This window comes from Muntiacus reevesi, chromosome 5 (assembly GCF_963930625.1).
Source record: "Muntiacus reevesi chromosome 5, mMunRee1.1, whole genome shotgun sequence".
In the NCBI taxonomy this organism is placed as follows: domain Eukaryota; kingdom Metazoa; phylum Chordata; class Mammalia; order Artiodactyla; family Cervidae; genus Muntiacus; species Muntiacus reevesi.
Window position 1 is genome coordinate 111,065,135 of NC_089253.1, and position 26,376 is coordinate 111,091,510.

Below are 26,376 nucleotides of genomic sequence, written 5' to 3' on the forward strand. Positions count from 1 at the left end.
GAAGGACTGATGCTGAAGCTCCAAAACTTTGGCCACCTGATGGGAAGAACTAACTCATTGGAAAAGACCCTGATGCTGGGAAAGATTGAAGGCAGGAGGAGAAGGGGATGACAGAGGATGAGACAGTTGGATGGCATCACCAACTCGATGGGCATGAGTTTGAGCAAACTCTGGGAGTTGGTGATGGACAGGAAAGGCTGGTGTGCTGCCGTCCACGGGGTCGCAAAGAGTTGGACATGACTGAGCAACTCAACTGACTGACTGTCCTGGCTACGTAAGACTGTCCTGCACTCCATGAAATCTGGTAGGTTAATAGTTTAACTCTGGGTCTGAGACCTCAGAAATCTCTAGGAAGAGTCATAGAGGGTCAATGTTCTAAATATCTGCAGGGAACAGTCATGCCTGCTGACATTTTCCCACTGGAAAGGACAAATTCCTCAACTTGAACTTCTCCTATTCGAAACAGAACAATCTAATGCATTTAGGGTAAGAGGGGAAATGTGAATTATGGATAAGGGCATCCTTAGCAAAACTGTGAAGGGGGTCAGGCTTGGTTTTGGCAGTTTGAGTCCTTGTCCGTATCCCCTGAGACCAATGTTTCCTCTTGACCTTTCCTGGGATCTAAGTGTCTTCATGCTATTTGTCCCTACTGCACCCTGAATCCCATCTCCATCTTCTTTAAAGTTTAGAAAAAGAAGGAAGTAACTAATACTTTGGAACAATTGGACATTGGTGGAATGAGAATATGGGAGAGGGGGTGTCTACAGTTTTCAGAGTATTTTTTTTTAATTGTTCCTAAGTCTTTCCTAAAATTTTGCTTGGCTCAATGGAAGTGTTTCTTTTGAATGTGAGCAGTGATTTACCAGTCTGCACATAAGGCCCCACGTAACACTGGCCTTTCTTCTTTATATTCCCCCACTGGAACTGCAGCAGTCTTGTTGTTTAGATTTAGATCTGCCATGAGTTTTGGGGCTCAGAGCTCAGCTTTCAATATCACGCTGCAGCCCAAGATTTAGGACAAGAGTAACTTGGGGAAAGGAGGCAAGCAGAATCATAGTAGAGAATCATTTGACATTTGCTCTGTGAACTGAAAAAAATATTTGTCCAAAATAATTGACCTGCTCATAAACACTCAAATTAAGATTTGGGAAAGACTTTCTCTGAGGTCACTGGTCAGCCTCATGCTAGTGGAAATACTCATGAGCTCACTAGAGTTTGCCTTTCAAAACGGCTCTGTTTACAGCGGGCTGTAACAGTCTGGATGAACTGAACAGGAACACTCCCAGGGTGGAGGGGGGGTGAGTCGCTCGTCCACCTAGATCTGTGAGTTCCTAGGAGAGAAGGCAGTGCAGCCGGGGGGTGCCGTCATCTGTGATGTGGAACTTCAGGAGTGACAGATTGTAACAGGGGTGGGATTCCCACTAGTCCTAGTAATTCAATGCCCGGGATGTTTTGACCTTTCTTAACCATTGTCTGGGGAGCGGTCAAGAGGTCAGTCAGTTCAGTTCTGTCGCTCAGTCGTGTCTGACTCTTTGTGACCCCATGGACTGCAGCATGCCGGGCTTCCCTGTCCATCACCAACCCCCAGAGCTTGCTCAAACTCATGTCCATCGAGTCAGTGATGCCATTTTTGAGGATTTTTGAGGCGCTTAAGAGAAACCTGACATGTGTAAATCCCATAGAAATCACCAAGTCCCCAAACTGGGTTGAAGTACATAATTAATAATTCATGAACCTTATCTTGCCCAATGGAGTAAATTCTTGTTGAAACACACCTGCTCAAGAATGATGAAAGTATTGGCACTGGGAGCGTGAGCTAAGAGCCTAAGGAGACTAAAGCCAGAACTTAAAATCAATGGGAAATATTGTCTTAGTTCAAAAGTATTAAATTCACAAATCATAATAATTATCCAAATCCATCCTTTTGCAGAGATTGGCTTGAATGTGAGCATGAGCGTGAAGAAGATTTGAAAGATGAAAATGTTACACAGTCCAAAGAAAAAGAATGCTCCATTTGGGTGGGCTTGTAGTTTGCTTTTAGTCTTTCCCATACAATGTTCCAAGAAATTTGGTTCTATTTTATAACTTAAGGGGTTGGAAAGGAAATATGTGTGGAAAAAAAAGAAGGGGGATGAGAGTGGGTTTCAGGAGAAGGAGGGGCGGGGAGTGTGAGATTAGGGAATAGCCCTTGGGCAGGCAACAGCCAACTCTGTCTCCTCCCGGCAGTTCATCCTGTCTCTGTATCTGTCAGCCCCAGCCCTCTCTGACTGTGAGCGGCTCCTCACCAGCCCAGGACCTGCTCTGCGCCTGCCTACCTTGGCCAGCCCTCCATGAGCAGGGTCCAGAGCCCTGGAGCTAGCAGGGAGAAAGCAGTTAATCTAATAAAAACCAATCATATTAATGAAGGGGTTCCCCAACCTTCTTCCTTCAGAATAGAACCCACTGAGTTTTACCATAAGGAACCTAAAAATATTTCCCGTGCTTTAAAAAAAAAAGGGCGTGTTTGTACATTTAACTGCTGGGATTTAACTGGGAGATTTAAAAATTCCATCACACACATAAGAAACGAAACACACCATTAGGCTGATGGAAACCAACAACCCCAGGCTCACTCCTTGAGCTGTTGTTCAGTTGCTCCATCATGTATGACTTTTTATGACCCCATGGACTGCAGCACGCCAGGCTTCCCTGTCCTTCACTATCTCCCGGAGCTTGCTCAAACTCATGTCCCTTGAGTCAATGATACCATCCAACCATCTCATCCTCTATCACCCCCTTCTCCTCCTGCCCTCGATCCTTCCCAGCATCCCGGTCTTTTCCAAGGAGTCAGTTCTTCGCATCAGGTGGCCAAAGTATTGGAGCTTCAGCTTCATTCCCTGAAGGCCACACTACATTTACCTTCGACATGCGGCAGCTGTGGGGAAGGTGTGAGGCCCAGCAATACCGTCCTCTTTACTGAGGCTGACTCCATGGTCTGACCAGGCTGTTGGCCTCGTGCCTTTCGTGTTACTGAGCAGCCAGGTGCGAAATAATCCATTTAAAGGGGGTCACACTCACGGTCATCAGAAAAAGATGACTTGAACATACGGACAAGGGAAAAATGTGGATAGCTTTCTGGTCTTGAAACCACCCTGATGTGTGGGAATTTTGAGCTGTTCTCTTAGCCCATCTGGTTAATTTAAAAGCAAATAAAAAATAAATCACATAACTTGTATTTACATTTTCCAAAATGCTTTCCCTCATGACTTCATTTGATACATTTTTAATTGACAAGTAGAAAATATACTGAATGCTTTTACTGGGGTACAAATATTTTCACCTTAATAGTCTGTCAGGCAAATTATTCTAAGATATTTGCTTTGCCTGGACACTTGCCTAAAATAACCATCAGCACGAGGGCATGCCATACTTGCTGAATGAGTCATTACTATGAAGATAATAATGTAGCATTGCTGAAAATCTTCTGAACACAGTCTCCAAGGGTAGAAGGGGTTAGGATAATGTCATGATTAAGTTCTTAGCAGACATGAAAACAATGCAAATAAATTCAGTGCTTTAAACAAAAGATATCATATTCTCAAACTCAATCATGCTATGCCCTTTTCTTTAGCTACTTGGTAGCTTCTTTGGGACCTTGACCTGTTTTTTCTGTGAGAATGAGGATAGACATTGCTTCAGTTCCATGCATAACGGTTAAGATGAAGATTACTCTCACCAGGCCTTACACAGGAAAAGTCTTGAAAGTTATTTCCTTTCAGCAGCTTCTTCAAGGTTCACCTGATATGGTTCAAAATGCATTTCTGTCACAGACCGCTTTTGTGACTTGGGCCAACTTCTCTGAATGTTCTTTCTCCCGCCTGGAGGGTACTGGACGAATAATCCTGAAATGCCCTTTCAGTGCTCACATTTTGTGAGGTTGTGACTTCACGAAAGAAACTCAGATTGCTGGAGGAGCAAAAGCGTTTACTGATTTCTTCTGTTTCTTTTTCCCCTTTAAGGTATTTTTTAATTTTTAATTTTATTTTTAATTGAAGGATAATTACAATACTGTGTTGGTTCCTGCCATACATCAACATAAATCAGCCATAAGTATACATATGTCCCCTCACTCCTGAACCTCCCTGCCACCTCCTACCCCTTCCCACCCCTCTAGGTGGTCAGAGAGCCCAGTTTGAGTTCCCTGAGTCATAGAGCAAATTCCCACTATCTCTCTATTTTACATATGTTAGTATATATGTTTCAAGGCTACTCTCTCAAATCATCCACACTATTCTTTCCCCACTGCGTCAAAAAGTCTATTCTTTATGTCTGTGTCTCCTTTGCTGACCTGCAAACAGGTCCATCGGTACCATATTTCTAGGTTCCATATATATGTGTTAATATATGATAATTATTTTTCTCTTTCTGACTTACTTCACCCTGTATATTAGGCTCTAGGTTCATCCACCTCATTAGAATAGACTCAAATAAGGTATTTTTTTATTCTGCAAAATTAGCACCTTCCTATGACTGCTGCTAATGCTTTATGATGTCCATATATGTACAGACCACACATGGTCCCACATACACCTCTAAGGCTGCCTTGTTCTCTGGATGCTTCTAGGTATGTCTCGCCTCACCAGAATGGCAAGGTATGAGTCATTTCATTCTCTCGCACCTTAAAGCAATTCACACATATCAGCCCAAAGCAAAGAGCAGAAAGTCAATCCTCCCCCTCCAAAAAAAGAAACCCAAACTCAATACTCAACTCTCAGAAAAGAATTATTAGGTACCTGATTTCCATCGGATAGTGAAGGAATATGAGCTGATATAAGATTTCAAATGAAAGAAAAATTAAACAAGTACCTTAGCTTAACTCAAGGAGCTAAATAACTGTTTAACTTGAAACTATAAATGGATGTGCTTCCTCCAAATATGAGAAATCAATAATTGACTAAAGTTCTTGAGTAAGTCTCAGGATGGGAAATAAAAATGAGTTTAGAATCTACCGAAGAAAAAGAAGGGGGAGGAGGAGGAGGGGAAAGGAGGAGAAGGAGACAGAAGAAGAGGAGATTCTGTGTCATATGTTAAAACAATAAAGAACAGCCCATCACCATGAGAAAATGTTTTTAGCTTTAGATATTTAATGACCATATAAAAGCAAGATACCATCTGGCATCTTCCAAATACTGTTCCCTAATAACAAATTTCACTGGCGCCCAAAAGAGGCATTCTGGGCTATGAGGGGAAGTTAAAGAAGAGCATTCTTGGACCCTCTGTGCTTCTAATTAAATAATGTCCCCACTCAGCCTCTTCTTCCTGACTGTTTCAGCCTGTGATTGGTGTCCTCGTTGGGGATGGGGTCACATCATGAAACATAGTTTCCTTGGAGATCCATAACAATGTACCTGGTACCAAACCAACCCAGTATACTTAGCCCCTGATTGACATTTAATCAAGGTCATGGGAAACTATGGACCTGGATCACAGGAAATAGAGCACTAGAAAAGGCAAATGTAACATCTAGAAAACTATCTAATGCTTTCAAATTTGGTATCCTTTAACTGAGTGAGTGTCCAACTCTTTGTGACCCTATGGACTGTAGGAGCCTACCATGCTCCATGGGATTTTCCAGGCAAGAGTACTGGAGTGGGTTGCCATTTCCTTCTCTAATCCTTTAATTACGTCATTTATAAATCATTCCATAGATGAAGACAGCTATTTGCCAACTACTTTTCCAACAACATCTTATTTAATTCTCACAACCTTGTCAGGCAAACATTATCATTCCTATTTTATCAGAGGAGTAACCTAAAACTAAGAGAAGTTAAATAACTTGGCAGGCTTTAACCCAAATCTGCTGACTTAAAGTCCCGCCATAAACTTTGCACTATGCCACACTGCTCACATTTGCTGCTAGTCTCGAAGCACGGGTCACTTGAGAGAATACGCTTTTTCTGGAAAGAAATTGGAAGTTGCTCTTCCACTGCAGTTGCAGTTGTCTGGGCTGTCCTGCTGAAGGTCTGGAGGTCTGGAGTGCCCAGTCTGGAGGTCTTTAGAGTGCCCAACAGTTTGCTGATCAAACGCTTCTAGACAATGAGAGAAATGGCCTATGGAACCACATCTTCCATGCCTGCAACTTTTTTGTTTGATAATTTGTTATGATCCTGACCTCCTACCACTTAGACAGAGAATAGGATCCAAATTTCTGAGCCCCATGTTACCTGGACTTCATCCCCAGTGACCATTTCCCACGAGCCATAGTGTCCTTTCTCCTGTCGAAAGAATTGAACAGCTTCCAAAAAGGCTTGGGCTTCAAATGTCGTCTGCTTCATGTAATCTAAAAGAAAGAGGCAAGGGCATTTAGCAAAGAAAAAATTCTTAATTTAATATTCTTCTGTGGTACAGAGACCACTACCTGAATATTACAAGGTAATAGAATAGATTAAATAGAATAAATAGAATTATGAGACACAAAAAAGTTAAGCAAGCACTGAATTGAAAGTTTATTTGCAGACCACCAGGACATCCTGGTGGTCTAGTGGCTAAGACCCCATGCTCCAGTGCAGGGGGCTGGAGTACCATCCCTGGTCAGGGAACTAGATCCCATGTGCTGCAACTAAGAGTCCAAATGCCATAACTAAAGACCCCACGTGCTACACCTAAGACCCGGTGCAGTCAAATAAATAATTTTTTTTTTTTTTAAAGGAAACAACAACAAAAAACCTCCAAGTTCATTTGCATGAATGAAAAGGAACTTTCAGGTGTATATCACATGACTTCCTCATTATACCAGCTGATTAATTCTATCAGTTACTAGACATGCTGGTTATGACCAGAAGCAAATCTATCCTCATTTATCTCTCTTGTAAATGTTTCCCTCAGACGTCCAGGCTCTAGTGGCTTTATGCCACCAACTCTAACACCTCAGTGAGGCAGACTATTCCTTACAGTGCCTCATGTATCGAAGGTACCCCCTCCCAGTTTCCCAAACAAAATATCAACTGAATCCAACATTTTGTCAAAAGGACATCAATATGAGGCTGATTTTTGCAAATGAAGGATAATAATTGTTAAAACATATAGTAAGAAACTGTTACTTCTGGGTATGTTACGCAGGCCAGTGAAACCTCACAAAACCCTCCGAGGTGAGTGTTATTATCGTCTCTAGTTTATGGAGGAGGGGGCTGAAAGCACAGAAAGATCAATTAATTGCCTGAGATCACGCTCCAAGAAGGAGATGAACTTCGGCAGTCTGACTCAAAGCACCACACTACACTACCTCACACACTCGTTTTGGGGCTTGCCTTTCCAAACAGATTGGATTTTAAAAGGCATTATATCTGAGAGGTAATATCCTAGCACAAAGGAATGGATACCTAATGGTACAGGATTTTTAAGTATGCTGAATGGCCTTCCCAGAATTCCAAAAATCACTCCATGCATGCAAAGATGCTCAATTTCTGCTATGGACTGAATGCTTGTATCTCCTAAAATTCATATATTAAAACTCCAATTCCCAAAATGTGATATTTAGAGATGGAGGCTTTGGGGGGTAATTAGGTCACGAAGGAGTAGATCCTTTATGTTGGACCTAGAGCCCATATACATAATATACAATGGAATACTACTCAGCCAGAAAAAGGAACAAAATTGGGTCATTTGTAGAGACCTGGACGGACCTAGAGTCTGTCACACAGAGTGAAGTAAGTCAGAAAGAGAAAAACAAATATCATATATTAACACACTTTTGTGGGATCTAGAAAAATGACTGTTGTTGTTTAGGTGCTAAATTGTATCCAATTCTTTGCAATCCCATGGAGTGGAGCCTGCCAGGCTCCTCTGTCCAGGGGATTTCCCAGGTAAGCATATGGAGGGGGTTGCCATCTCCTTACTGGCAGGGCAGAAATAGAGACACAGACATAGAAAACAGACATTGGACGTGAGTGGGGGGGAGGAGGGGTTGGATGAATTGGGAGATGGGGACTCACACATATACATATGTAAGTCAGATGGCGAGCGGGAACCTACTGGACACCTCAGGGAGCTCAGCCCAGGGCTCTCCGCTGACCTGCGGGGGGATGTGGGTGGGCAGGGAGGCTCAGAAGAAGGGGGTACGTGCATAGGTGTGGCTGGTTCGCTGTGTTCTACAGCAGAAGCTAACACAGCACTGTAAGGTAACTATATTACAATTTCTAAAAAAGGAAAGCCTCGCTCCCTCGCTCTCCTTCCTGTCTCTCTCTGACTCTCTCTCTCACCAGACACCAGATCTACCACTGCCTTGGTCTGGGACTTCCAAGAGTATGATATTTGTTGGAGCAGCCCACACTAACCCAGAGAATTTTCAACACATAAAACTAGCTCATGGAGGATACAGTGATAACCAAATTATAGGAATATTAGCAAGGAAGTTAATTTTAGAAATAATCTAATCTAACAATAAAGAAATCAAAACTTAGGAGAGGGAAATAAAGTGGGCAAAGTGAAGTGACTGGAAGGGCCAAGTATTCTATCTTCTGCTTCCCCCCAGTAGGACACAAAGTTCTTTTGCCAAGAGCATAGGATCTGCATTCATGGGGTGATGTTAGACTGGTCAGCTGAAGGCAGCTGATTTGCTGGGGGGACCTTCAAAGCTTTAACCCGTGGGACCGCTCAGTCAGTGACTCAGTGGCTGATTTGGGGACTGAGCAGAAGAACCTAAAGAGGATCAATCTGCTTCAAAGGGGTACAATCAATTAATAAATTGTAGATGACTCTTTTGAGACTGGCTTACTAGCTCATAAGCCTCAGGCACTTGGAAAAGAGAAACTACAACTCAAGGAATAGCCTCTATAACAGGATGAGCAAAATTCTTCACAATGAGGATACCGTGACGCCCAGAAGGTCCACATTCAAAAATGTGAAACAGTAACTGACATTTCTAATATCAACAGAAAGTTGTGGTTAAAATCTAAATCAGAAAAAGGGCATGTCCCAAGAATCAGGTTTTTAAATTGAAGCATTTTCTTCTTTGTTATTATTTTTTCTTGGTTTGGCAATTGATTTAGTGTTTAACCTTAGAGGTTTGGAAAACACAAATTAAGATTTTGGTATAAAATTGACAAGGGGGCTGTGATATGGGACTCAGTACACTGGGAGGAACTATACCAACTGAGATGGAAACTGTAATTACTACATTGAGATTCAAAACTGACTCATGAGCTCTTATTTTTAACAGCTGTTTTCATTTCCAGCCTAAGGAAACAAAGAGATGGAAGAAAATGTGGTACTTAGATGAAGTGAGTATTGCCAGACCTGTGAGCCTAGGAATGAGATTTAAGTTCTTGAGGTCCTTACAAGAAGCATAAATTTACTTATTTCTTCCTGAACTGATCCAAGTAACTGAAGGAAGAATCTGAAATCTTGTAAATACCATGTATATCTATATGAAAAAAAAAAAAAAAAAAAACTATGACACTCGCACTGATGGTTGACTTTTCAAAGATCTTCAGAAAACATAAATGAAGAAATGAGATTTGAAGGCAAAATGTGGGAGTCAGACAGAAGTCAAAGAAGGAACAGAAGAGCTAGAATGTAGTAATGGTGCAGGATGGAGCACCTTAATATAGGCAGAGAAGAAAAGTGTTAGTAATCAAATGGACCATAAAGCAAATTATAGTCATTGAACAGTAGTAATAAAATTTAAAAGAATTTAAAAAAATTTAAAAGAATAAAGACACGAATCTTCATTTTGGACCCTACCATTAAGCCAGACTTAGATCAGATTTTAACTACTCTTTTTCCATATGGTAAAAAGGGTCTAATTACTGATTTAATCATTAGATTTTTAGCTTATACAGTGATTAAATTAATTGATATAAAACTTTTAGAATAGTACCTGCCACATAATAAGTTGCTTTGTGGATACTGGTTCTCATGATTATAAACAAAGTTCAATAGAAACTGCCAGATCATTAAGGAAATAAAGAACAAAGGTTTGCTTTGTAAAGGACAGAGCTACATTGCAAGGGTTATATGATATTCATTTCTTCTAAGCTGCTTGCAGAGGCATTGCTGAACTCAGCCAGAATGTACAGGTGTTTGAAAGAAACCAGATTATCAGTTATTTAATCAACTTCCTGCCACAGATCCCATGGGAACAAATTCCAGGATCACAATCACCCACTCTCCTGCCAACAAGAAATTGAGAGTTAGTTCAATGGCCCCCAGGATCAACAATGGCTTTTGGTCTTTCAGCCTTCTTCCTGCAAGATGACTCACAAAAATGGCAGGCATCAACTCAAAGTCAACTTTTCCAGCATGCTGTAGTTAAGAGGATGCTCAATGACACAGATGTGCTGAGAAGAACTTAAGCATCGTTAAATCCAGCTCCTTCATTTTATGGACAAGGAAACTGGAAGAAGAAATGGTTAATTTCTTAGCTGAAGGTCACACAGCTGGTCAGAATCAGAGCCAAGAGTTGAAAAAGTGCCTCTGGCATGTCACAAGCAGCCTTGGCATTCATGCTCACTTAAATCATAGACTATGAGAGTTAGAAGTGATCTCAAAGGTCACCCACCCCAAGCTCTTGTTTAATGCTGGGAGTCTTCAGAATTCATGACAGACACTCATCCAGCCTTAGCTTCACTATTTCCAGTGACAGGAAGCTCACAATGTAATGAAATAGTCTTTCTCTTTTTTTTTTTTTTTTGTCACTGAACTGTTATAATTGTTTGAAAATTTTTCCTTCTGCTGAGCCAAAATCTATTTCCACGAACTCTCATTAATCCAGCTTCTGCCTTTCAGAGCAAAACGGGCAAGTTTACTCTTCTTCCACATGGTATCTAAAAGATAGCTGAATATTCTCATTTTCCTGCAATCATCTTTTAAACAATATAACTTAGGGATTTTTTTTAGAAGTTGGCCCTCCTTTTTCCTTCCTTCTCTTAGTGACCATTTTGAATCTATCAATATATTTCTTAAATTTAGACCATGATTGAATACACTACAAAGAATATTGTCTAACCAGTGCAAGTTATATAAAGTAGAAAGATTATGTTCCTTTTTCTGGTCTCTAACCTCTTTTTTCATCAATCACACCATACTTTTGGCTCATACCTTTTTCGTAGTCCAATAAAACCCCTACAACTTTTTCATATAACACCCTTGTCAATCTAAGCCTTTTCTTTTTTTCTTTCTTTTTTTTTGGATGAATTTTTTAAAAACTCTTTATTTTGTGTTGGATCATAGCCAATCTAAGCCTTTTCTAACCTGTATTTCTGCTTTTGATTTTGAAGTGCAGGCTTTAACACTACCCTGATTAAATTACAACTTGCTATGATGAGATGAGTTAGCACCCCAGAGCCTGCCAAAATCATTAAAAAAAAATTGTAATTTTGTCCTTAGACTCCCATTTACCCCAGTATCATCTGAAAACTTGGTGGGCTTACCTTCTACGTTTCTATCCAACTCACTGACAAAAACATTCATCAGATCAAGGGTGAGGACAGAGGCCTGCGAAACTCTAAACATTTTAGGAGACAGATGGGAGATACATCTTGGCCATTCAGTCAACAATCACATCCTCAGGGCTAAGACATGTCTATTTTCCTTAGTCTCTTCCTAGTTCTCATCTGTGCAGCTGCACGGAAAACTCATATTTGGGAGACATGATTATGAATTTTTGCAAGGAATAGAAAGCTCCTCTAAGCCCCGTGGGGACAATTATTCAAGGGGCCAGCCAGAGAGAAATCGCTTTTGTTTTTTTCCACTTATACAGATTTACTGCACGTCTGAGTCAACTGAAACGCCAAAGCTCCAAGGCCTATGTAGTCATTCTGGATTTTGACTCTGGCTGCTATGTCGGGACTCCCTGACTCGGGCTGGGTTTGGAAGCCGCCTTGTTATTTTATTTCATCAGTAAACTGTGCCAAGCCATGTTAGCCAATCTGCCTGGTGATTTGTGCAAGTTATGTAACGGCATTACTCACTCCACTGCTATGGGGCTCATCTCACTAATGTATACTTCTAAACTGCCTTCAGCTTCAGGTCATATGTCGTCTTTTTTTAGGAGAGCTGCAGCAAGGCTGTTTTGTCCTAGTTTCTTTTCCAGAGCAGAGAAGCAGCACTGGGGTGAAGGAACCAACATTTCTTGAATTCAGTCATGGAGTATGAGCCATAGGAGATGTTTACACATACTATCTCCTATAATTCTTCCAATAATCCCATTAGGTAAGACTTCATATTCCCACTTTAAGGCTGACCAAAAAACTGAGTTTTAGAAAGGTTAGCCAATCTATTTAAACCAGTAGCTACACAAGCAAGGCCTCTTTGCTTCCAATATCCTGTTATAACACTCTCTGGTTTTATTTTTTTTACTTTTTATTTTGAGATAATCATAGATTCACATTTTTATAAGAAACAATACAGAGATTCAATATATCCTCATCCAGTTTTCCCTAATGGAATAGCTTGTAAAAAACTATAGTACAATATCACAGGCAGGAAATTGACATTGATGCAATCTAGCCACCTTATTCAGATTTCATCAGTTATACATGCACAGATTGTGTGTGTGTGTGTGTGTGTGTGTGTGTGTGTGTTGTGGCTTAACTTAAGAATTATTTTAAATTTTAATTCCATCTCAAAGTTTCGAATCATATAATTCTAGAGTTTGACTATACCACAGGGATCATTTAGTCCAAAGCATTCATTTAATTAGTGAGCAGCTTGAGGGCTATAATGTGATATGCATTATTAAAACAGAATAAAACCCCCACATTGGAATTAAAAATGAATGCTATCTGTCCCAGTAAAATGGTAATAAAAGTTTTTATTTTTATTAAAAAACTTATTTATTCATGACCAACTTAAGCAAACATTTATTACCAAATTGTAAATAATAACTCTTATGAGAACTAGCTCCGGGATTAATTAGAAATCCCTACGTCATATTTTGTAAACTGCCAGACTAAAATATTCATCTACATCTACTGGCCAAATCATATCTGTGTTAGTGAGCACAGACCTACTAGAAAGAGAAGAGGAATAAGCCAAGAACGAATGTATATATCCTGAAGATCCAGGGATCCCAGGATGAATTATAATGGCATTACTTTAGGTGAAACTACTGTACAAAGATATTAATACAAGGACTCACCCTGAGGATATAAAAGACTTCTTAAACAAAGGAAAGAAAGGTGTTTCCATTGTTTTGATAGAATGTCTTCACCACACAGAAAAACTGCATTCCTCATCCAGCTAAAAGGGGTGCATCTCATAAACTTTTGACTTGTCAATAAATAAGACTATTAACACAGAAAAGGAAGTGGTGATTACTAAAACAAGCAAAGACAAACTAACCTCATTTCCTTTAGATAGACATATTACACTGGTAGAATACCTACCATTGGCTTTGGAGACATCCTGTATCTAGATTTTAGAAAGACAAATATTAAGAGTTTTGCATAATTTTGACTGACATACTGAAGGAACCTAGATTAGTTGATAACGCAAATAAACATAATGAAGCAGTGCAACAGCCTAAATGATGGGTGCTGGCTAAACGGCTGATGTTACTGACATCCTAGAGGAAAAGATTTTCAGTTATTTGGAAAAGGTAATATATAGACAGACAGAGATAGTTAGGTAACCCTAGGGTTTCACTTAACTATGAACTCAGTGCAAATCAGTGGTGTGATTCAGTGAAACATATAGCAGGTGAGGTTGGACAACAGGAGTGTGGAATATATCAAAGACAATGACGGTCACAGATAGATTCTAAGATATACTCCTCTGAGCTTATCATTGAATACTTCCAGCGCATGCTGAGCAACAGAATATCTTTTTAAATGTTAAAAATAAAGAAGAAAAGGTGGAGAACTTCTGAAGAAGACCAAGTAAATGAGGAATCTCGCAGCCTTGGCAAGAAAAAACCTAGAGGGAAGAAATCATTTTCTGTAAGATCTGCAATGTACAAGAGGACTGGATTTGTTCTGTGTAGATTCCAGATACTAGAGTCAGGATAGCATGGTCCAAAGTAGAGTGTGGCAGAGCTTGACTCAGTACTCTGAGTCAAAATTTCTAACATTCAGATTTATCTTAGAGTGAAATAGGCTCCAATAAGTTGTCAAAAGTTTCAAGATGAAGTGCTCGATTGGGGCTGAGTTACCCTGCAGATGGTGTACAGACGTGCTTAAATTTCTCTATTACACACTGTCATGACATCGTGTACCTCCTCACCATAGCACTTAGAAAAATTAAAATTTCATAGTTGTTAGTGTAATTAGTTAAATAGGTCTTTTTCCAAGACTGTAAACTCTAAGAGGACAGGAGACTGCTGTTTGCATTCATCACTGCACCCTCAATACCTGGTCGAGTGTCTGGCACATCAGAAAGGAAAAGAAAGAGGGAAAAGAAATGAGGGAAGGAAGGAAGGAAGAGAGGAAGGGAGAAAAGGAGGAAAGGAGGGTTTCAAATACCAGAGAGAGGGCTGGACTAAGTCTCTTTATAAAGTTCCTTCTAAACTGAGATTTCTTGATTACAAACAAAAACCAAGCATTGCAAATGAATCAGATTCTCTTAATAAGTCTTTCCCCTACTATTGTAAAGAGCTTCTGAAGGAAATGGATGTATTCATCTCAGTGCTTCTCAGACTTTATTGAGCATCAGAATCCCCTGGAGAGCTCGCTGAACTGACTGTTGGGCCCCACCCCAGGGTCTCTGATTCAGCAGGTCTGATCCAGGGCCCCAGAATTTGCATTTCTAACGAGCTCCCTTTTCATACTGTGAAACCAGTCCTGAATACTCATTGAAAGGACTGATGCTGAAGCTGAAACTCCAATACTTTGGCCACTGATGCGAAGAACTGGCTCACTGGAAAACATCCTGATGCTGGGAAAGACTGAAGGCAGGAGAAGGGGATGACAGAGGATGAGATGGTTGGATGGATGGCATCACCAACTTGATGGACATGAGTCTGAGTAAGCTCTGGGAGTTGGTGATGGACAGGGAAGCCTAGCATGCTGCAGTCCATGGGGTCGCAGAGTCAGGCACAACTGAGCGGCTGAACTGACTGGACTGAATGAGCTCCCAGGTGAGGCTGCCGCTGCAGGTCCAGGGCACACTTTCCTGAGAACCATTTCTTAACCCAACATGAAGGGAGTGATTCTCAAAACAGAAGAATCACCTCAAGTGCTTGTTAAAAATATGATTCTTGACCTTGCCCCAGAGATTCCAATAAGCAGGTCTGGGATTGAACCCAGGAATCTGAATTTAAACAAGCTCTTCAGGTGATTCTGTTGCAGGTGGTTTACCAACCAGATTTTGAGAAAGCAAATTACATAGAAGCAAGAGATACAGTGGAAGGTTGTGGCTCCTGAGTGCTTAGTGTTTTGACGATGGCTTTCTCTCATTGTCGGGTTAAGAAATGTCCCCTTGGGTTACGGGTAAACCTATGGCTGATTCATGTTGATGTTTTGTAGAAACCAACACAATAATGTAAAGCAAATATTCTTCAATTAAAAATAAATAAAAAAATCCCCTTTGTCAACTGCTTGGTTAATACAGATGAACTCTTCTACTTACTCAAGGTGATGTATAAAAATAGTACTATGATATGAAGATTTACTAAAGGTATGTGGATAGGGAGCCACTTTAGGCAGGTTTGTAAGGACATCATCTCACATGACTGGAACTCTACCCATGGAGGGGAGCCCCCATTCACTTCAGAAGCAGTTATCATTGTCTGGACATAAATTGTCAGATGCAACCCTAGTTGAACCTCATTTTCCTCTTTTTGGTACTCAGTGGCTATGTGGACTATGTCTTCTGTGGCAGCCTTCTTTAGCATGTATAATCTCACTTTCTTTATCTTAATTTTTTAAAAGACTTAAAGAAATAAAAATGACCTATGCTCTCATCTCCTCCCAAGATAAGGATGGTATAATTAAACTCCTGATAAGGAAGGATACAACAGTTTATTCTTTGCAAATACTGGGAAGATACTCTATACCTTGAAGCTAGGTTCATTGAATATACCTTCCATGGCCCTGAAAGAATTCCTCTATCACCCTATGTATCTAAGATACCTGAGCAGAATCAGACCAAGAGAACAGCAACAAAATCAGTCATTTCCTCTCTGCCCAGGACAAACATCTATGGCTTTATACGGGTGAGAGCTGTAATTCTAAGACAGTGAGTGCAGAACTGTTTCCCAATCTTCTAATGACTGTTTGTAGAGATGATGCTGAAATACCTCAGGAGGAAAAATAATTACATCCAAAAAAATCTAAGCAAAACAAATGAAACGTTGGCTATGGTTTTTCCAGTAGTCATGTATGGATGTGAGAGTTGAACTATAAAGAAAGCTGAGCACTGAAGAATTGATGCTTTTGAACTGTGGTGTTGGAGAAGACTCCTGAGAGTCCCTTGGACTGCAAAGAGATCCAACCAGTCCATCCTAAAGGAGATCAGTCCTGGGTGTTCATTGGAAGGACTGATGCTGAAGCTGAAACTCCCAATAGTTTGGTCACCTGATGTGAAGAACTGACTCATTTGAAAAGAGCCCAATGCTGGGAAAGATTAAGGGCAGGAGGAGAAGGGGACGACAGAGGATGAGATGGTTGAATGGCATCACCGACTCAATGGACATGAGTTTGAGTAAACTCCAGGAGTTGGTGATGGACAGGGAGGCCTGGCATGCTGTGATTCATGGGGTCCCAAAGAGTCAGACACAACTGAGCGACTGAATTGAACTGAATATAATGCTTCCTTATAGGCTTCTGCGGCTGTGTATAGGCTCAGGTAATCTTTCAGCTCAGACCATGGAAACTGGGTCAGGGGCCCCTCACTGACACTGTGGGGAGTTGTATGGCTTACTCCCTGCAGGCAAAACTTTAACCACACAACTTGGACACAATTTAAAGCAAACTTGATTATTTAGATGCAAAGGGAAAATGCTCCTCTAGCCACAAACTTGTCTTTCATTTTTGACAACACTTTCTCTTATTCCTAGAAATAACTGTTTACATGGGCTTCCCTGTTGGCTCAGTGTAAAGAATCACCTGCCAATGCAGGAGATGATGCAGGTTCAATCCCTGGGTGGGGAAGATCCCTTGGATAAGGAAATGGCAACTTACTCCAGTATTCTTGCTGCAAAATCCCATGGACAGAGGAGTTCTGGCAGTCCATGGGGTCGCAGAAGAGTCAGACATGACTTAGTGACTAAATAACAACCACAATAAACTGTTTACACCTGGGTCTTGGTATACTTTGTCACTGCAGCACCCAAAAATACTATGGGAATTCTTCCCGGCTGATTCTACGGATGACATTGTGAGTTCAGAACACCTTGCCTAGTCTTACTCACATCTGTAGAAGCATCTTCCTACAGATAAAGGAAGAGGTTTACATTAGGGAACAAATCACTCGTGTTAGCTAGCATCCTAGCTTGACACATCCACAGAGTGTACTGCGGCCTGATGATGTTATCTGGGGATTTTCATCATCGTCATTAATCATCACCAGTGATTAATAATAGCATCCACCTTGCACTTGTCAGAAGATGTTACAGTTTACATCTCATTTGATTCTCACAGCAATCTCATGAGACGGGTGAGCCAAATGTAATCATTCCCAGGTAGAAAATGGAAAAAAGTGAAAATCAAAGCAGTTGAAGTCATTGTCCAAGGTCAGATGAATACATAACTCATTTTATCAGGTCATCAAATGAAAGTTAAAATATAGGCAGAAAAAAATTTTCTGCTCCCATACAGACTCAGTATCAAAAAGGACCTAACCTTACTTAAAAGTTCTAACTACAATAGAAGTTGTAACTACTTTTATCGAGGATAAAATATCTCAGTTTCCTATATTATTTATAACATTTTCCCAAAGACTTAAACTATGAAGTTGACTCACGCTCCATTCCCTTCCTAAGAAGTAGGGATGGCAGTCACAGACTTCTGGAGCCCATTATCTGGTCCTGATTAAGAAGCTGAGCCCAACGGGGAGCTCCACTTGGGGCTCTGTGACAACCTAGAGGGGTGAGGGGAGGTGGGAGGGAGGTTCAAGAGGGAGGGGAAATGGTGGATTCACATTATTGCATCGCAGAAACAGCACCACACTGTTAAGCAATCATCCTCCATTTAAAAATTAAAGAAGGTGAGCCTAGTTAATCCATGGTCTCCTCCTTATGTTTGGTGAGGGTCAGTATATAATTTAGTCCTCAAATTCTTAGGGACCAGATCATTTTATGAAAACTAAGAACTTCAGCAGTCACGTACCAATAAAAACAGTGTCCACATTCCTGACCTATTACAAGAAGGGGCAGGGCTGCCAACAGAGTTCTTTTTCATTTCTGGGTTGGCTGAGCCCACGATACATATCAACTTTGCAAAATCAAACCAAGGAACACTTTGAAAGCATCATGCTACTGGGGAGGCCTAAGGCCTATGACTCTGCAGCAGCATATACCATCCCACTAAATGACCCACTGAATGTGGCTTTATACTTAGGGTAAATATGTCTTGGGGCTTTCCTGGTGGCTCAGTGTTAAAGAATTTGCTTGACAATGTAGGAGATGTAGGTTCGATTCCTGGGTTGGGAATATTCCCTGGAGAAGGAAACTGGCAACCCACTTCAGTATTCTTGCCTGGGAAATCCCATGGACAGAGGAGCCTGGCAGGCTGCAGTCCATGGGGTCACAAAAGAGTTGGGTACAACTCAGCAACAAGCCACACAAATATGTGTTTTTATTATGAAAACTCTTACACATTCACAATCATTATCAGTAAATTCCAAGGAGCTGCTTGTTTAATAACTTGGCTAATGATGAGTTTAAGCAAAACATGATAGGATTACTGAATGGAATATTACGCAGTCACTAAAATAACAATTGTGATGATTTAGACACATTGTGGAAAAGCAGTTTGGGGAAAATTTTAATTGCTAAACCCAGATTATAAACATCACATACACAGCCTGATTAAGCAATATGTACACCCATAGATGCAATGACTGGAAAGGAATGCATAGGAAATGGGAAATGAGTTATGGGAACTTTGTGACTCAAACCTCATGAAAGGTTGTATTATTAGCCTTAGGAAGATACCTGCTGATCTAGTGACTTTTTTGATTGTTTGTTTGTTTTACCAGTCCTCTCTTTTTTTTTTTTAAATTCACCCATATACTTTTTTTTTTTCATTTATTTTTATTTATGGAGGCTAATTACTTTACAATACTGTAGTGGTTTTTGTCATACATTGACTTGAATTAGCCATGGATTTACATGTATTCCCCATCCCAATCCCCCTTCCCACCTCCCTCTCTACCCGCTCCCTCTGGGTCTTCCCAGTGCACCAGGCCCGAGCACTTGTCTCATGCATCCAGCCTGGGCTGTACCAGTTCTCTCTTGATCATGAACAATATGGCCTCTCCAGAGTCCAAAGAGTCCTGTGGCAGTTTGTCTCTTAAATTCTCAGAGCAGCTGCCAAATCGTGGCACCTTCCATGATCCCAACATTCAGGGTCCATAATGAAGTGTCTGTAGAGTAAATTAACTGACATGTGTGGAACAGCCTTTCTCTCCCTCAGGATGGGTGGAACTCGAGCCTGGCTCCTTGTTCAGCCCATCGAGCAGTTTTCAGCGTGATTTCAGCGGGAGAGATCATGCTTTTTTTCCTCTCCTGAATCATACTGTCTGTTTAGTGTGGTTCACTCAGGTCTCTGCTGACTCCTTCAAGCGTTTTCTCTTCATAAATGTAGAGACAACTCTTACCTTTCAGAGCCCTTTGAGCTTGTCACAAATATCCTTTAAAGTGTTATTACTATCCTCTGTTTGCCACGAAAACTGAACAGCATCACAGGATGACATAATGTCCTTGAGGACGAGGACTGGCATATTCGTCACCATATCCTAACAGCACAGTGCCTGGCCCTGTATGCTCTTTTGAAGAGACCAAGGAACAAAGAAACGAAGGACTCAATAATTCAGAGGCACATAGAATAGTGAGGACAACTGCCTAAAGGGAATATAAACTGGGTGGCTATTTCTACTTCTGCCAGTTTGGCTACGGGACTTGAGGTGAGTTACTTTTTGCTCCTTTCGGCCTAATTCATCTCACTTGAAATGAGAGGCTGTCAGGCCTCCTTTTTCAGCTATGAAACAGTGTAATCCTATGATAAGCCACAAGTACAGTTAGTTTATCAACATTCGGAGAGTGCTTTCCATGACAGTGTTCCAACCTGGGGATATAAAGTTCCAGCTGCGAGACCACTTTATCTTTGACTTCCCATTACACCTTCTCTCTGTCTCACAACTAATGCATCTTTCTCTGAGCTATTAGAAAATATTAAATTACATGTGTGGCTTTTACTACATATTCTATTGGCTAGTCCTGGTCTAAGTTTCTGGATCCTCCCCTTTCTCCTTTCACTAACCTAAATAACGGTTCAGTTTTTGGTTATTACCACTGAGCTCACCACCTGGGCGATTTAATTAATTAAGCCAATAAAACAGTGAAAATACTCGTTTGGTATTTCATGATCTATGACAAGATTATAGTAAAACTGATTTGTCTCATGTAGAATCATTAACTTAAGTCATAATGGGCTTGGTCTCTCAAACATCTTTCTTCTTCTTGGAAAGAGTAGAACCTGCCTGATATCACTGAAATTTTAATGAAAGCATCTCGATTTACAAAATCTTCCAGTTCTCCAGGAACATTATACTAGTTTGGATGTTTATCTAAGTATAAACGATAAGATCAATAAAAGATTCTGTCTCAAACAGAAATTTCTTTTATGAAATGCTACAGAACAAAACATATCCTTTACCCAAATCAGAACTATCAATTGGGATATAGGTCAGTTCTTGATTATCTTTGTTGATTAAGGAAAGCAATGACAAAGATAATTCTTGAAACTGTGTTTGCTTCTGTGCTTTTTGTATATCTACATTTGAATTCAGAAGAGTCTATTGTCCCAGTGCTTCAACTTCTATTAAAACAAAGAACAGATTAAAAAAAAACAAAACAAAAGCAGTAGTCCCAAGTTGGCAAAAGAGCAGGTAGACGTTGAGTGCCTCTCTTTCCATAGATGGATCAGAAACACATCTACAGGACTTAGGCTGGTGGCACAGTGGATAAGAATCCACCTGCTAAGGCAGGGGACAGGGGTTCGATCCCGGGTCCAGAAAGATTCCATGAGCCAAGGAGCAACTAAGCCTGTTTGCCATAACCACTGAGCCCCGCCCTAGAGCCCAGGAGCTGCAACTACTGAGCCTGTGCGCCACAACTACCGAAACCCATGCACCTGGAGCCTGTGCTCTGCAACAAGCGAAGCCACAGCAATGAGAAGCCCGTGCACCACGCCGAGCAGTAGCCCCGCTCAGCGCAACTAGAGAAAGGCCACGCAAAGCAACAAAAAGCCAGCGCCGCCAAAAATACATAATTCAGTTGTTTTTTTTTTAAAGAAATACATTACAGATGCAACAGTTCTCAAGAACACAGGCTGAACACTAGTAGAAGACCTTGATCACCAGCAAGGACCATAACACAAAGAGCGAAGTCGCCTGGTGGGGAACCAAACTGTGCTCTGCTAGTCTTCCTTCCTCGCTTGGCCTGCCCTCGTGGCTGTGGCTCAGCTGGCAAAGAATCCGCCTGCAACGCAGGGAACCTGGGTTCCATCCCTGGTTTGGGAAGATCCCCTGGAGAAGGGAAAGGCTACCCACTCCAGTATTCTGGCCTGGAGAATTCCATGGATTGTATAGTCCATGGGGTCCCAAAGAGTTGGACGACTGAGCAGCTTTCACTTTAAGGGACGGCATCTCAAACTGATGTTGGTTCACACAGCTTCCTTCTCTTTCACACAGCTTCCTTCTCTTTCCTTCCTATGCTCCTTATCCAGCCCTACCACCTCCACACATGCACTCACATGTATGCACACATGTGCACACACACCAAGCAGCTAACCTTTCCCTGGGCTGCGGAAAGTAATCAATACTAGTTTTAAAGGCTTAAGAGAAGGTAGGAGAAAGGAAAGTGGGAGGGCAAAGAGACTCTAGACCAACACTGTGCAGTAGAAATGAAAGCCACATATGCAATTTTAAATTTTATAGTAGCCATATCATAAAAGTAAAAAGAAAGGGGGGCTAAGATTAATAATATATTTTATTTAAACCAATATATCCAAAACATGTAAGCAATATAAAAATTATTTTAAAAATTATTAATGATATAGCTTGCATTCTTTTTTTCCATAGGAAGATTTGAAATGTACTGAGTATTTCACACATTCAGCACATTTTATTTCAGACTATCAATATTTCAAGTGATCAGTAGCCATATGTGACCAGTGGTCATCATGTTAGACTGCAGGGCTCTATGTCTTCATGGTTTAAGTTCTATTGTTTATCTGAGTGGAGATAGAGGAAGGAGGCAATAAAAGGGAGCAGACCACAGCACACCCAAACTGTATTCAAGCAGCACAATTACAAGGGAGAGGTACTCAGATGTATTTCTATTCTAAATCAACAAAGAAGGAAGAAACCTGACTTTATAATTTATCATTACATACATAGACAGTTCATCTACTAGAACAATCCTAGGAGCACAATAATGCACAAAAGTAAGAAATAAGATGATTTACAACAAGTCCCATATGGATTAAGATTAGAGTTGAAGACCCTTGACGGTATATTTCACTCATAATCCCTGCTCTATGGGCAGTGAGGAATCCTTGTGGCTTTAACTTGGAGGCTTCTCTAACAACAGAGCCATATCATAATACTTCTGCTTAGCGTGGCTAACCACCAACGGACATATTAGATGAGATCATTTCCAAACAGGATACAGCCTTGCAACGATCTGCTATATTTGTAGCAGCAAATTGTTCACCCTTCTCTTATGTTGCACCAAAAAAGAAAAAACAGCTAAAATGCTTGATGGATTTAGGTGTCTCCAGTTCCTATTGTAGACAATCTCAGGAGTTGCTATAGACTTCAATTACGTGATGTAATTAACTCATTTCATGGAACATATTTGGAAGAATTGGCCTGATGATGTAATTCCCTTGTGGTAAAACAGAGAAAGAGGAAATAAAAAGAAAACTTCAATTCCTGTGTTGGAAGTACCAAAGCTTCTGAATGCATGAGAGAGAGAGAAACATGTGTGCACGTTTCTTATGTTGATGTGCTGTTGTTGTTCACTCGCTAAATTGTGTCCGACTCTTTGTGACCCCCATGGACTGCAGCACACCAGGCTTCCCTGTGTTTCACTATCTCCAGGAGTTTGCTCAAACTCATGTCCATTGAGTCGGTGATGCCATCCAACCATCTCATCCTTTGTCACCCCCTTCTCCTCCTGTCCTCAATCTTTCCCAGCATCAGGGTCTTTTAATGTGTTACTTATAAGCAAATACATCTTGAGTATTCACAGTTCTTGATGGCATTTTTACCAGTAAGGAAGACATGATGGAATCATAGAACTAGGGTGGACTTTTCATGTTTAGTTCATTTCTCTATTAGTAGGGTAGCATTTATTTATTTAATAACTGAAACATCACATAAATTATTCCAGATCTATGATCATTATTAATCATAGTAAACATTAATGCTTATTAATTAGTACATTTCATGTGTGGGTTTAAAAATCAAAATTAATCAAGTTTAAGTCATTCAGAAGACATTCTCTCAGTCTTTCTATATATCACACTTGAGAACACAAGAGTTTTCGTTCTCAGACAGTTCTCTCTCATGGGTGACCTACATTCCTCATGTTACAATTGAGAACATTTTTGTAAGTAGCGTCTTCAGTGGAGTTAGAAATGCCATTGTAAGGTCATTATTGTGCCTTCCCAGACCTTTTCTTTTAAGCTGAGTAATACAACTATCTCTAATACTCCTTTCAGTTTTTATTTTGTAATCCCACACTTACATTTTTGAATCTCCTCCGATAGCACTCTACAACTCCACATTTCTTAAATTTTAGGCTAGGCGTAGTTCTCCTTGTTTAATTCTGTGCATATTTAATATAACCTTATTTTATACTGCAGCCTGCCCTCACTCCTTCACTTTCAGCACTCTTAAACTCTCTGAATCACTCTATTTTTCCATAGCACCTGTTACCTATTATCATATTTTATAATTTGCTTATTTACTGTATTTATGGATTCTTTCCTGTCTCCACCACTGGTCCCTAACTAGAACGAAAGTGTCACAGAACAGAGGTCTTTGTTTTGCTCATTGCTGTATCTGAGTCACTAGAACAGTGCTTGGCACATAGTATGTGCTCAATAAACATTTGTCAAATAAACAAATATAGACCTGATCAACATAAATTCACAGTTTCTAATTAAATTAATGTACAAGTATTCATCTAGACACATGCTTCTAGTTGATTGGGCAGGACAATTAAATGTCTAAATTTAAAATACATGTTTGTGTGTGTGCTAAGTCGCTTCAGTTGTATACAACTCTTTGCAACCCTATGGGCCACCCAGGCTCCTCTGTCCATGGGATTCTCAGGCAAGAATACTGGAGTGGGTTGCCCTCCTCCAGGGGATCTTCCCAACCCATAAGAACCCGTGTCTCTTATGTCTCCTGCACTGGCAGGCGGGCTCTATACCCTAGTGAGCACCACCTGGGAAGCCCAAAATAAATGTTTGTTTTATAACAATAGAAAAGAAAATTGGGTTATATTCGAAGTACTCACTCTTCAAGAAGTTTGTTACTCCTCAGGATTAAGGATTGGGAATATTGATTATTTCTGATTCATCCCCGATTTTTTTCTAATTATGAACACTGAGTTCACAAATCAAGAATATTCAGTTACGCTCACTCACTTACCAATTTAAACATAGGTATCAAACATTAAATGTATTTTACCTGTTTTACAAGTTAGAGCTCATAATTTTAGATTAAAAATTACTGTGCCTACATGCTATCTTGAGAAAATAGGCCCAACTTCCATTTTTAAACACCAATTTTATTGATATAAGTTTATTTTTAATCTCCATTTCATCCCCAGTGGTTATTATGGTACCTAAAATACAGTAAGGGATATTTATTTATTTAATGAAAAATGATCCTGGCAAAGGGCATCCCTGGTGGCTTAGAGTGTAATGCGTCTGCCGGCAATGTGGGAGACCCGGATTCAATCTCTGGGTCGGGAAGACCCCCTGAGAAGGGAATGGCAACCCACTCCAGTATTCTTAACTGGAGAATCCCATGGACAGAGAAGCCTGAAGGGCTACAGCCCATGGGGTCACAATGAGTTGTAGATGACTGAAGCGACTGAAACACTTTTCAAACATAGCAAATGAGGGAAAATTTGACCAAAGATATTTTGGAGGGAAAGCAACAAATACAGCATATTTTTAAAAAATTTTAAAGTAGGAAAAGAAGTGGTAACTGATGGATGCAGAACCAAGAAAAATCAAATTTCAACCAGAATCAATGCACCCATGGCCTAATCCCTATCACATATTCACTCTCTCACCAAACACTGGTTGAACATGTTCTATGTATGAGTCACTGTGAAGAATTCTTCGAATAGAAGGGAACAAGATTTGGTTCGGGGGCATGAAGTTTAGTGTAGGAAATAATGATAATTCCACCATCTGTTCACCACTGTATCCCCAGCACCCCAAACAAACACAAGGCAGATGCTCAATTTGGTAAAAGTGGTACAAAGAAAAGATAATTACCCATAAGACAATAAAGGGTGTGATAAATGCTGTCAGAGAAAGCCAAGGGCCATGGGAGTTAAGAAGGGAAAGGAGTCTCTCTGGTTTGGGATGGGAAGGTTTTCCTGGAACAGGGAGCTGAGGGGACGAGGACAGGTTAAGGAGCGGCCGGGGGCAAGGTGTTCAAGGCAAAGGGAGGAGCAGGACCCAGAGCAGAGAGGCGACACATAGAGCACATACGACCCGTCCTCCCCAAACAGCATTTCCTCTTTTAAAAGATCCGAGTTACAGAATCTTCAAACCAACCTGCAGAAAGGGCTTGTGATTTAGATTAGGTGCAGATATAAAATCAAGGGGTTTTAAGGCTTCTGAGAGAGTACAAAGCAGCGGGCTTTGGAGTCCAAGAGGCCGCACGCAGGGCCTTGGGACTGTGACCAAGACGCTGTTGTGTTGTATGAGGTCCGTGCAAAGGACTGAGGACAGGGGCTGGCACTCAGCGGTTTGTCTCCGGCAGCTAGTGGCTTCCCTTCCTGTCCTTCACTCAGGATCCTAACCGCAGCCTTGAGTTACTTGGCACGAAAGGCACACATTACAGGCATACCTTGGAGATACTGTGGTTCAGTTCCAGACCACTGCAATAAAGCAAATATCCCAATAAAGGGAGTCACATGAATGCTTTGGTTTCCCGGTGCATATAAAAGGTATGCTTACAATATACTGTAGTCTATGAAGTGTG

The 26,376-nt window shown here is 40.8% G+C and overlaps 1 protein-coding gene and 1 long non-coding RNA gene across 2 annotated transcripts in view; both read right to left on the minus strand.

Moving 5' to 3' along the window:
- LOC136168571 (uncharacterized) overlaps window positions 1–26,376 on the minus strand; it is a 332,652-nt gene that overhangs the window by 132,340 nt on the left and 173,936 nt on the right. The window lies entirely within an intron of this gene.
- Window positions 1–26,376, minus strand: part of NIBAN1 (niban apoptosis regulator 1) — a 169,794-nt gene that overhangs the window by 23,911 nt on the left and 119,507 nt on the right. Inside the window, exon 6 of the mRNA XM_065936194.1 lies at window positions 6,204–6,319. Coding sequence (XP_065792266.1) covers window positions 6,204–6,319 — 116 coding nt within the window. The remainder of the gene's footprint in view (window positions 1–6,203; window positions 6,320–26,376) is intronic.